Source organism: Microcaecilia unicolor, chromosome 2, assembly GCF_901765095.1.
Source record: "Microcaecilia unicolor chromosome 2, aMicUni1.1, whole genome shotgun sequence".
Taxonomy (NCBI): domain Eukaryota; kingdom Metazoa; phylum Chordata; class Amphibia; order Gymnophiona; family Siphonopidae; genus Microcaecilia; species Microcaecilia unicolor.
Window position 1 is genome coordinate 264,880,988 of NC_044032.1, and position 12,158 is coordinate 264,893,145.

At 44.3% G+C, this 12,158-nt stretch overlaps 1 protein-coding gene across 1 annotated transcript in view; it reads left to right on the forward strand.

The window, feature by feature from the left end:
• Positions 1-6,039: 6,039 nt before the first annotated feature.
• The window catches only part of TEX28 (testis expressed 28), a 58,715-nt gene continuing 52,596 nt past the window's right edge, over positions 6,040-12,158 (forward strand). Inside the window, exons 1-4 of the mRNA XM_030192058.1 lie at positions 6,040-6,087; positions 6,532-6,672; positions 6,881-6,965; positions 7,184-7,272. Coding sequence (XP_030047918.1) covers positions 6,040-6,087; positions 6,532-6,672; positions 6,881-6,965; positions 7,184-7,272 — 363 coding nt within the window. The remainder of the gene's footprint in view (positions 6,088-6,531; positions 6,673-6,880; positions 6,966-7,183; positions 7,273-12,158) is intronic.

Consider the following 12,158-nt stretch of genomic DNA (forward strand, 5'->3'; position numbering starts at 1 on the left):
TGCCCAGATACTCAATGCCATATCATGTCCGGGCAACACGATTGAATATCCGATTATGTGCAGCCTGCTATCACTTATGTGGTTAAGTGTGATATTCAGCACGTAATGACCTAAGTGAAACCGGATAAAGATAGGACTGGGTTTTATGTGGTCCAATTTGTCAGATTAACTTACACGGTTAAATGCTGAATATCAGCACTTAATCGCATAAGTGCTGACTCTACCCCTGGACCGTCCACAAAATAGGCACCCAGTAACCTGTTAACTGCCACTGAATATCAGCAGATAGCTCTGCACAAGAGATTTCATTGGCCAGGAGCCTTCCCTGACTGCTTACATTGCTTTGAATATCAACCTGAAAGTTAACTTAGATAAGTCGGGCATTAAGTGGATTTTCAGCTGTCTATCCTCACTTACTTTCATAATATAATGCTCATAAACTTGGCTGCATAAAAAGAGGCATTCTGGGGGAGATCCAAGAATGTGTATGAGATGTACATCCGTACCTTACATTTTCAGAAGTGGCACACAAGCCAGCTTGCCGCTAATATACCTAATCTATACCCCCCCACACACACACACACACATACACACTGTAATTTACCTACATGTGCCCACCTAATAACCTGATTTTAAAACTAAGTGTATGAATATACTTGTGTTTAATAATCATATTTTCCTGTATGGCTTAAAAGAAGGCTCGGGACTTCACTGTTAGGCTGCTTACTGAAAATGTATCTGTCTGTAAATTCATACTCAGTCCTGGAGAGATTTGCTGCTGAGGCCAGAATGGAGATGTCTGTGATACCTGTGAGTGACATCACAATATGCCAATGACTTGCCACCAGAATCTGCATTGATGATGTCAGTGCCAGCTACTTCCCATTGGGCAGTTCCTGTTGCAGCACTACCACTGAGTGACATCACAATATGCCAATGACTTGTTACAGGAGTGCCAGCTATTTCCCGTTGGGCAGTTACTGTTGCTCTGGCAACACTGGCCTGAAGCATGAGGATTGCAGAGGCCCTCAGTGTAGAGCAGTGAGGGAGGAGACTCCACTGATCCATAGTGGCCCCCAGGAGAATAGGCTTCTGCCATGCAAGTTTGAAGGCTTTGGCATTGTCCTGAGCAGGAGGTTCATGAGCAATCTGTGCCCTGCCTGTGAGCATGAAAGCCAGCCACTACAGCGGGTCTTCCTCTTTCTGTCAGCCAACCAGTGCTGCTCTCTAACAGGCTGATGCTGTGGGATCTGAGAAAATGGCTGTTCCACCAGCCTATTCCTTCAGCAATTGGCAGGATGAAACAAGTGTGAGCCTGGCACCTCCCATCAACCAACCAAGGTCCAAACCCAGCAATATACTGGATGAGCCAGATCTAAGCTCTACTGTGCATGAGCACAAGCCATTAAAGAAACAGAAGAGCTTTAAACATTCCTTGGTTTCTCTTGCACGGAAACCCAGTTTTTTGCAGGGATTGCTGAAAATCTCTGAAGCCATAGAAAAGAGTCCCAGCCCACATATTCCCCAGATTGCACCTGTGCCAGACGATGTCTCTCATCCAAAGGTAAGGACCACCAGGGCTTAGTCTCATGGGTCTCTGAAAGACATTTTAAGGTACATTTCACCTAAGCAATAGTGCCTAGTGGGGAGGCTCCAACCATTTGTCTATATGCATAGGCACTTGGACGCAGACACACACAGTTACTTACATACACACATACAGTACTTATATACAAACTCACAACACACACACACATGTATGTCCCTGTCCCATTAACGATGACACACTTTACCATGTGTTTTTTTAACCCAGTCCATGAATAGATATGCCTTGGACAACCAATTGGCTGGGAATGTGGTGTATAATGATTTAAATAAATCAATAAAATTAAGGAAAAACAAAACAAACCAAAGTACATTTTTATCCTTTTAAGATAAAGAGAGTTTGAAAGGACCCCCATCTCCTGCCCCAGAATTTGGAAAACTTGGGGCAATAATTTATAAAACACAGTCAGCACTTGGAGCCAGGAGCATAGCCAGACACCCAATTTTGGGTGGGCCTGGGCCCAAGGTGGGTGGGCAGAAGAATTCTGCCTTGTCCCACATGTGATTTAGTCTCTCCCTCTTCCGACTGCATGCCATATGGTCTCTCAAACATCCCCCCTCCCTCATATACCTTCTAAATAGCAGATTTTCATCGGCAGCGAGCAGCCGCTAATGCACACTGCTCATGTTAGCCCCACAGCCTTCCCTCTGATGCAACTTCCTGTTTCTGCATAGGCGGGACTACATCAGAGGGAAGGTTGTGGGGCCGGTATGAGAAGTATGTGTCAGTCACTGTTCGCTGGAGGCGAAGATATGCTATTTACAAGGTATGCAGGAGAGACAGTTGTTGGGAGTTTTCGGCTGGTGGGGCTTGGGGATCCCTGCCAGCCACATCCTAGGTGTGCTGCTACTGGGTGGGCCTGAGCCTAAAGTGGATGGGCCTGGGCCCACCCAGGCCCACCCTTGGCTACGCCACTGCTTGGAGCAGGTCTGCAACCATCCAGGAGCAGAACTACATAGCCCCCTTGTCTAGTTGGAACCAGGGAAATCTAATTCTATCACAAGCCGTGACTCATCTTCAACAGCAAGGTATTCATAGGCTGCAGAATCCAAATCAGGATCAAGTAAGTCAGGGGACCTGAGCCTGTATCTTTATCACCATCCCCTCCCAACTTAAAAGTGAGTCAGTCACAATGACACTCCATATTTACAAAAGTAGTGTATCTCACTAGAATTTGTCAAATTTAATTGATTTTGACAGGTGACATGCCTATTTCTGGGTTTTCATCCAATTAGAAAAGAGGACACGCCCAAGCCATGCCCACCCCCACCCCTTTTGATGATATGACTGCCCAAGTCATGCCACCGCCCCCTTTGATGATGTCACCAGATATGATAACCCATTACCTGTCCTATTTGCATAGCTTGCCCACCTAATTTGCAGAGCCCCACCCAAGCTCTGCCTCTCTTTGCATAGCCCTGCCCCAAAGCACTCCCCTTTTGGTGATGCCACAGGAAGTGATGTCACAGCCACACCCATTTTCAAGATGGCAGCCACCACTGGATGCATCACATCACTTCCTGTATCCACTACTAGCCACTGTCTTGTATGGAAGTGACGTCAAAAAACTGTGACACTGCCCCCTACCGCCTCAGCGGAAAGGAAAGAAAATAGACATTTTCCTTTTTCTTATAATTTTTTTCTTTCAAAAGGATACCTTATGCTTACTTTTAAAGCTCTTTCTTTACTTTTTTTTTTCTCACAGGAAAGAAAATAGGCATTTGTTAAAAAAAAAAAAAAGGACACAGAAAAGGACACCTTTTTAAGCTGGATTGTCTGCTTTTTAAGAATGACAGGGCTGTTTGCTTTTTTTGTCCAGCAAAGCAAACTTATCGCTGTCTGTGTGAGATCAATAGGATCTGTTGCCAGCACCTGCAACCCTCTCCCCTTCTCCCTAGCTAGCAACAAAACTTACAGTGGAATCTCAGCTCTTTCAAAAAAGGACACCTTTTTTAAGCTGGATTGTCTGCTTTTAAGATCGTTCTCCCTAGCCACCCTCCCACACCCTCTCCTTCTCTAGCCATCCCCCACAGCCCTTCCTCTAGCCACCTCCCACGGCCCTCTGCTCTCTGGCCACCCCCCACAGCCCCTCCTCCTCCTTTCTAGCCAACCACCATAGAAAGAAAATAGGCATTTGTTTTCTTTCAAAAGGATACAATCTGAATGTTTTGACAGACATTCAAGTTATAGATAAGCAAAATCTCTCTCTCTGCATCCCCCTCCCCCGATTCCCCACATTTTTCTCTATCTGAAGCCTCCACCCCCCTGTCCCCTAGCAAACCTGTTTATCATACAGTCACATGTATACAAACGTAATAACGTGGCAAAGCTAGGCATGTCTGGACAAGTCTGCAGACAGAACATAAGGACCCTAATAAGAACAATATGTGACTGTTAAATATAAAAAAGGCATTACCACCATTATATTGGGGGGGGGGGGGGGGGGATCAGAAAGATGCAACAGCTAAACATGGAGTCTTATGAAACCCCTAATATTAAGAGGACCAGAAGGGGTAAAAGCAACCCTTATTGTTAAAGAGAGGGCGAAACCTCAGTCTTTATCTTAAAGGTCTCAATGCCGAGACCGAGGGCTACCCATTGGTAATCGACCTGACAGAATCAGAAAACATCATTAGTGACCAGAATGTGCAGTGTATGGCTGAAACGGAATAGGAGGACCTGTTGCTGGGCCAAGAAATGACAGAGTCCTTGCTGGACGAACTGCCATGTGGGCAAAATCTGTTTGACTCTCAAGAAATCAATGTTTTGCTAACAGAAGACCTAGATTGCGAACAGAATATAACCATGACCGAAAATGCCACAGATTTTCCAGAAGACACGTTCGGAGATGCCATCGGTGATGTAGAAATATATCAAGTGGCTGAGGATACAGAACTCATGGATCTTCTAAACCAAATGGAGGCGTCGTCTTCTCCTGTTTCACAGGTATGCATGTAATTTTGTTTACCTTTTTTTGACAAAATATGTTCTGTGGTATACCTTTGTGGATGTTTTTCTTGAGCTGCCTTTTAACAGACTGTCCATATTCTCTTGTAGGTGAATGACAAAGGGTATAGAGATGCCACGAAGCCACAGCCGGTCAGTGTTTGTGTTGCTTGTGCTGCTGTCAGTACACCAGTGAAAATGCGCAAGGTATACAGAGACTTTGCAAATGGGTCTCCAGACCCGAGGATGCCCAATACATGGGATGGTGGCACCGTATAGGTCTTTACTGGAAAAGCGTATTCAATTCCCTTGTATGAATAACGGTTTACAGTATTATACATCGCTGCTGGGCTGAGGTTGTGGCAAAAAGACTGTCAAGATTATGTGTTGGAAAGGTGGGGGCAGAGCCAACACGCATGCCTGAGATGGCACCCTGATGTCAGAGCGCAGAAACTATGAGGGCTTTGCAAAAGACTGTGCTTGGAACGTATTCCAGACGTCATTCTGATAGTTGGGTATAAAATAGAACTACTGATGGCTTTTAATGAAACTATTAACACCATCATGGACCTCATCAAAAGTGTAAAATCAGCACCTAATCCTATTGAAAAGCTAGTTTGGCCAACAGATTGAAGGATAAGGATTTCATAAATTATATAATCTGTATTATATGCGAAAGAAGAGTTGATTCCTTTTAAAAATGTGTGTAGTTCTCAATACGATTGTATCTGTTTTAGACTTCGAGTTTTGTTTATATCCATTGTATTGTACTTGAAAGAAAACATGATTCCTTTTACAAAAGTGTGTACTTCTAAATATATTTGTTCTGTTTCAGACTTTGGAACATGTTGAACAGTGATAACGCATACAAGTGTAGATCACACCTGCGCAGGCTACGATCGTAGAGTAAAAACATATATCATAATAATAAAAAAATAATAAAACTAATGAAGCGTCACTTGTGTTGTTATGAAACTGTGTAAAACAAAGTTTAGGATTTCTTGTTTTTCCCCAACATAGCACATCTGGTCACAATTGACCTTTCGGATGGTTGGCTAAAAATATAGGGGGTGGGTATCACAGAGGAGGGGGCCTCTTTTCCTTTGTCCAATCGTATTTCACATAGGCATGTTTATCCTGACCCCCCCCCCTCCCCCCCAGCTGGGTAGACTACTATAGCACCAGGGCTTCTGCCAGAAGGAATAGTATGACTGGAGAGTATAAGACCTGTATGATCTTTTTTTTAGTTTTTAAACTAAAAAACCCCGCCACAACATAGAAATGGAATCTACAGAGAGCAGCTGCAGTGATACGGTAAGATTTTTAAAACATTACATTGTCTCTTTGCGTCAACTAACATGAATGCATACCTTACTAAAGGCCTATGTGTTGTACGCAGGAAGAACACAATTACACAGTGTGTCAGGGGTCTGGGGATAAGAACGGAAAAACCAACCATAAAGCATCGTTGTGCATACTGTTAGAACATGCTTACAGCAGAAAAAGAAAAGATACAGTCCTCAAAAAGCGAACGTGTAAGTGTTTTGCAGGTCCTCAAATCGTTGTATTAAAACAATCAAAAAAGGTACATATGATGAACGTGATGGTCTGTCATGTATTTTGACAGCACAGAATATGAACAGCACTGCGACCCCCTATCATTCCTACTGCTCAAAGAAACATCTTAGGCGGCTCGGAGGTTTATATCAGCAAGAAAGTAAGTATTTCTGTTTTGAAAAGAACAATTTTTATATTATGCTTGATATAGCTGCAGAGTCTCAAAATGGCGCTTGTAATCACTGCTATGTGGCATCCGCTAATCTTATAAAATAGCGCATGTAGACACAGCTGCGTGGTGTCCTCATGGTGATATGTTGGTGGCCATCTTGATGAACCCACAACCACCGACTGCAGGTACTTTGCGTGCGATAGGCTATGTGTTTGTTAGTTTCACGATGTTCTATTTTTTTATCTTGCAGATCAAGAAAAAGAGATGGCTGGTCAAACATCGACAGCTAGCGCTGAGAAAAGAGGACATAACACTAACAGCATTGCAACCGCTGATCACCCCTACTGTTCAAAGGGACATCACAATCAGAGTGGTGGTTCTAGCAGTTCAGGTTTTGCATCCTATTTTGAGGTTATTTACCTATAGACGTTGCATCTTTTTTTCTCGTGGCTCATGATAGTCTTACAAAATGGTGATTGTATCTGCGTCCTATCTTGTTGGCCATCTTGGCGAACCCTCCCCCCCACCGACGGCAGGTACCTGCAAACGATAAGCCTGTGTTTGTTAGTTTCACGATGTTCTACTTTTTTATCCCACAGTTCAAGAAAAAGAGATGGCTGGTGAAACATCGACAGCTGGACACCCGACTCAGTCCAAGCACGGTCAAGCGGCGCCACCAAATCAGTATGTCTAACCTAGAGATAAATCCAATCATTTGGAAAAACGACCAAGGAGCACAAGCGAGAAAAGAGGAAAATGCACGAGTAGCCCTCCCACTGAAAGAGGGAGAAAGAGGGTGCACTGTGATACCAGAGCCGAGAGTGGATCTTCGGACGTGGACAACACCAGTAGTAATTATGAGGCCGGTAATGATTCTGAAACTGTGATTGGGGCTATTATAGACAATGCATCTGAAAATGTTACAGCGGACCCTGAAATTGGGCCTGTTACTGACAATGTGTCTGAAAATGTTATAGCAGACCCTGAACCGGTGAGATATATAGAGGTTGTGAACAGGTGGACTAGGCCCTCACCAAGGTTTAATGGTATGAGCTTCTCAGACCATTTTCGTTTTGTTAATATAGACACTATAAAATCATTCAGAGATGTTCAAAACGCTATACAACAGGGTATCCGACAAGCTTTAGATATCATAAACAGTACAGCATCATCCGAGGATTGCTTACAAATAAGATTTATGCCTGGGGGTTTATATAATTCCTTGTATTCTAGAAGTCACCAACCAGGAGGGAGCGAGGTTGGGCATTTCTTAGAACAGGTCAGTAATTTTCTGCAGAGTTTCAGAGAAATACATATCAATGAGAACATGTATCTCATTGTGACGGTTATCAGAAACAGAGGGGATGGTGGGGGTTGTAACAGGTCTTTACAAAGTGTTCTCGATAGCCACATTATTGGGGGAAAAAAGAAGATATTTAGTAGATCTAAACAACATGGGAAATAACTTGTGCTTTGCGGGGAGTCTCAAGGCACTCACCACTGCTGTCAAGCTAAAAGACGTAGAATTGTTACTTGAAGCCTAAAAATTACACGCAGAGCTACGGTGTTCAGAATACAAAAAAGTTATGTTGAGTGATGTAGTGGTTTTTGAATAACATCTGGGCATAAATATGTGAGTCCTACATCGTATAGACAGAAACGGTTGGTGCCTTTTAAAAACAAGCGACTGTCAGCCGTTTCATAAGAACGTCTATCTGTTACTCAATTATGATCATTTTTACGGTATATTAGATATCAAACAGTTCTACGGTAAGTTATTTTTCTGTAAACACTGAAATGCCTTATAGCCATGACCACATGTGCAAATCGTGCTGTCATCTATGTCTATCCAACACATGCGCAGTTTGGGAGGGCTTTAGAGAGAGGTGCCCTAACTGTCAATTGTACTGTCATTCTAAGGAATGTTTAAAACAGCATACAAGAGGTCATGTGACGCTATGCGCAGGAGCAGTCGCAAGTAAGATTGCTCCCGCCACCTCTCATCATTCACCGCAATAAAGATCTGCCTGGCTGACCTCGGTTTTACCAAACGGACCAAAATCTGAAGAGAAATCACTCGTAGAACAGTGAGTGTGGTTGGGGGAGAAGATGGCAGTGAAATCGCTGAGAAAAGATAAGAAGAAAAATAAGCCGCATTAGGACAAGATGGCGGATCCAGCAAGCCATGGTTGTTCTTTGGTTGGCTCCATGTGGATAGCGGAGGTTACTGCTGAAGTAACTGGAGCGATGGAATCAATTCTAGACAAAAGACCTTTAAGCCCTATTGATTCTAAACTGGAACGCCTGCAAAGTAACCTGGAACAATTGGGGCAAGATTTAGCGGGGTACCACAGAGGACGGGAGAACTGGAAGACTGAGTCATGAAACTGGAAGAAGAGCGAGACTATATGCAGAAGTTAGTAGAGACGTATACAGAAAAATTGGAAGATTTAGAGAACCGTTCCAGGCGCAACAACTTGAGATTCCTGGGGCTACCTGAAAAAGTGGGAGACTGAGATCTCAGAAGCTTTTTGGAAACATGGCTGGCTAAAGAGTTGTCACTTCCGGCAGCGCTGGGGCCCTTGCAAATAGAGCGGGCACATAGGATTGGACTTACACACCTTAACACTACACATCCAAGAGTGGTCATTTACAGATTTCTCAATTTCTCTCAGAAGCAGCGATTTAGCAGGCCTTACGGGGAGGCAAAGAACTCCAATTTGAAAAACATAGAATCTTATGTTTTCAAGACTACTCAGCGTTAGTGGTGGCATCGAGAAGGAAGTTCTCTCCGATTTGCTCACAGCTGGTGGATCGAAAAATTAAATTCACCCTTCTATATTCTGCTAAGCTAAAGATCACACATCAAGGCACTACAAAATTTTACACCTCCTTTGAAGAAGCAAAATGCTTCTTGAATCAATTGAGTCCGGTAGCCCAGCAGAGGGGAAATTCGGACATAGGACCACATGGACTTTATGAGAGATATGGTTAAAGTTGGAATACAAGCAATTTGGTCTTTGTTATGATGGACATTAACAGTGGTGACAGATACCCAAATCACAGTGGAGTGTGAATAACAATAACTGAGATCAACGAGGCTGGATTAACAGATTGTTTATTGTTGGATTTTGAATGTTATACCTTGTGAGTGCCAGTATGGAGTTCGGAATACAGAAGTGCCTTCTACAATTGGGGTGTTGAGAAAGCGGGTCTTGTACTGGGTCAGTGATAACATAAGATACACTGATCATCGGGGCTGGCATTAAGGCGGGATCTTCTATCAAGATGCCTGGTTGCAGACAGATTTGGAACAAACTGCTGACTACTTAAGCATAACTCCTAATTTGAGAACGTTGTATTCTATTTTTGCGGGAGAAACGAGAGGACAGAGGATTCAAATTTAATGAATGCCGGGGAGTGAGTATGAACAGGGGGGGAGAAAATGCGAGGGTTTTTTTTCTTTTCTTTTTGATGATCTGGGGGTCGCAATGGAAGATTTTTGTTTGGTGACTATAACACGGTCCTTAGTGTATCTATACATTACCACTACTAAAATCGCATACGACTTGTAGAATGTAAAATAATGATATCTGGGAACATGACTGTGATAATTATAATGAACATATCATTGCAATTAGTAGGGATTTTTTTGTGATGTGGGGAGTAAGATGAGATTTGACTAAGGGGGAATTCTGAGTTCATCATTGGAACCTGTCTCATGTTAGTTTATTCACACTTCACCTGTCCCAGATATTAATTCTCCCACCTTCCACTTTACTAAATATCGCTTATTATTTTTTGAAGAAACTTCCACAACCCTTGCCTCAGTGGTGCTTAATTGTCCAACATTAATTTTTTGGCAATTGAAAGTAGCACTCAACTCTTCATCGGCTTTATCTTAACTTTAAATAGACTAAACACACTTATCTTTTGGCATTTTCTATACGGGGATTCAAACTGCCCGACATGCATGTTTCGCCATCTGGCTGTGTCAAGGACTTCCCCCTTATGCCGTTCTACTGCCAGCCTGACCACATTACTTAGGAAATATAGCATGTAGACGGAGTAAGTTGACCTTTTTGAGAATATGCGATAATTAGATGCCTCATGGCTGAAAATTTAGACAAATGGATGAGCGGCAGACAGGGAGAGAATGGGAGTTAATTCAGGTATACTGTGTTAAGAGGTAATAATTGTTAGAGTGAATGGAAATGAACTTGCCATTGGGAGTTGGGGGTTTATGAGATTGGTCTGTGAAGTAAGATGGAGGAGGCTGGGGTAGGAAATATAGTGATTAAGGATTTGGATGGGACGTTACAAAGGGGAGGATGGGGGGGAGGCTTTGAGACGTGACCGGTTCCAAGTTGAAACTACCTATTGGGGGATGGGAGGGGGGAAGGGATGGGAAGGAGGGAGGAATTAGTGGGTCTGAATGAGGGGCCTATGGGGGAAGGAGTGGGGATTTGGGGGGGGGAGTACCTTTCTGGCTGTTTGAATCTTGATGGACAAATTCTAAGACTTCTACTTGGACTGCGAGAAGGCAAGACTGATCATCACCTGATCACCTTCACACTTCTTCACCCTCCTCCTCAGCCCCGCCCAACATTAACCACTACTTCCAGGAATCTCCAGGCTATTGACCCTCCCACCTTATCATCTAGTATTTCTAATCTCCTCCCCTCCATCATGTCCTCCGAGTCTGTCGACGAGGCTGTCTCCGCTTACAATGCCACTCTCTCCTCTGCTCTGGACACCCTTGCACCATCCACCTCCCGTCCCACAAGGCATACTAATCCCCAGCCCTGGCTGACCCCTTGCATCCGTTACCTTCGCTCCTGCGCCCGATCTGCTGAACGACTCTGGAGGAAATCTCGCACCCATTCAGATTTCCTTCACTACAAATTCATGCTATCCTCCTTCCAGTCCTCACTATTCCTTGCCAAACAGGACTATTACACCCAATTGACTAAGCTCTAACCCTCGTCGTCTCTTCGCCACCCTTAACTCCCTCCTCAAAGTGCCCTCCGCTCCCACTCCCCCTCGCTCTCTCCTCAATCACTGGCTGACTACTTCCGCGACAAGGTGCAAAAGATCAACCTTGAGTTCACTACCAAGCCACCTCCTCCTCTTCACCCTTCAACCCTCTCCCTCAACCAACCAACCCAGACCTCCTTCTCCTCCTTTCCTGATATATCTGAGGAGGAAACCGCCCGCCTTCTTTCCTCCTTAAAATGCACCACTTGTTCCTCTGATCCCATCCCCACCAACTTACTTAACACCATCTCTCCTACTATCACCCCCTCCATCTGTCATATCCTCAACCTCTCTCTCTCCACTGCAACTATCCCCGACACCTTCAAGCATGCTGTAGTCATGCCACTCCTCAAAAAACCATCACTAGACCCTATCTGTCCCTCCAACTACCGCCCCATCTCCCTCCTACCCTTCCTCTCCAAGATACTTGAGCGCACAGTCCACAGCCGCTGCCTTGATTTTCTCTCCTCTCATGCCATCCTCAATCCGCTTCAATCCGGTTTTTGCCCTCTTCACTCGACAGAAACAGCACTCTCTAAAGTCTGTAATGACCTGTTCCTTGCCAAATCCAGAGGCCACTACTCCATCCTCATCCTCCTCGATCTATCCACCGCTTTTGACACTGTCAATCATGACTTACTTCTTGCCACACTGTCCTCATTTGGGTTCCAGGGCTCTGTCCTCTCCTGGTTCTCCTCCTATCTCTCCCACAGCACCTTCAAAGTTCACTCTCATGGATCTTCCTCCACCCCCATCCCCTTATCTGTTGGTGTTCCCCAGGGATCTGTCCTTGGACCCCTTCTCTTCTCAATCTACACCTCTTCCCTGGGCTCCCTGATC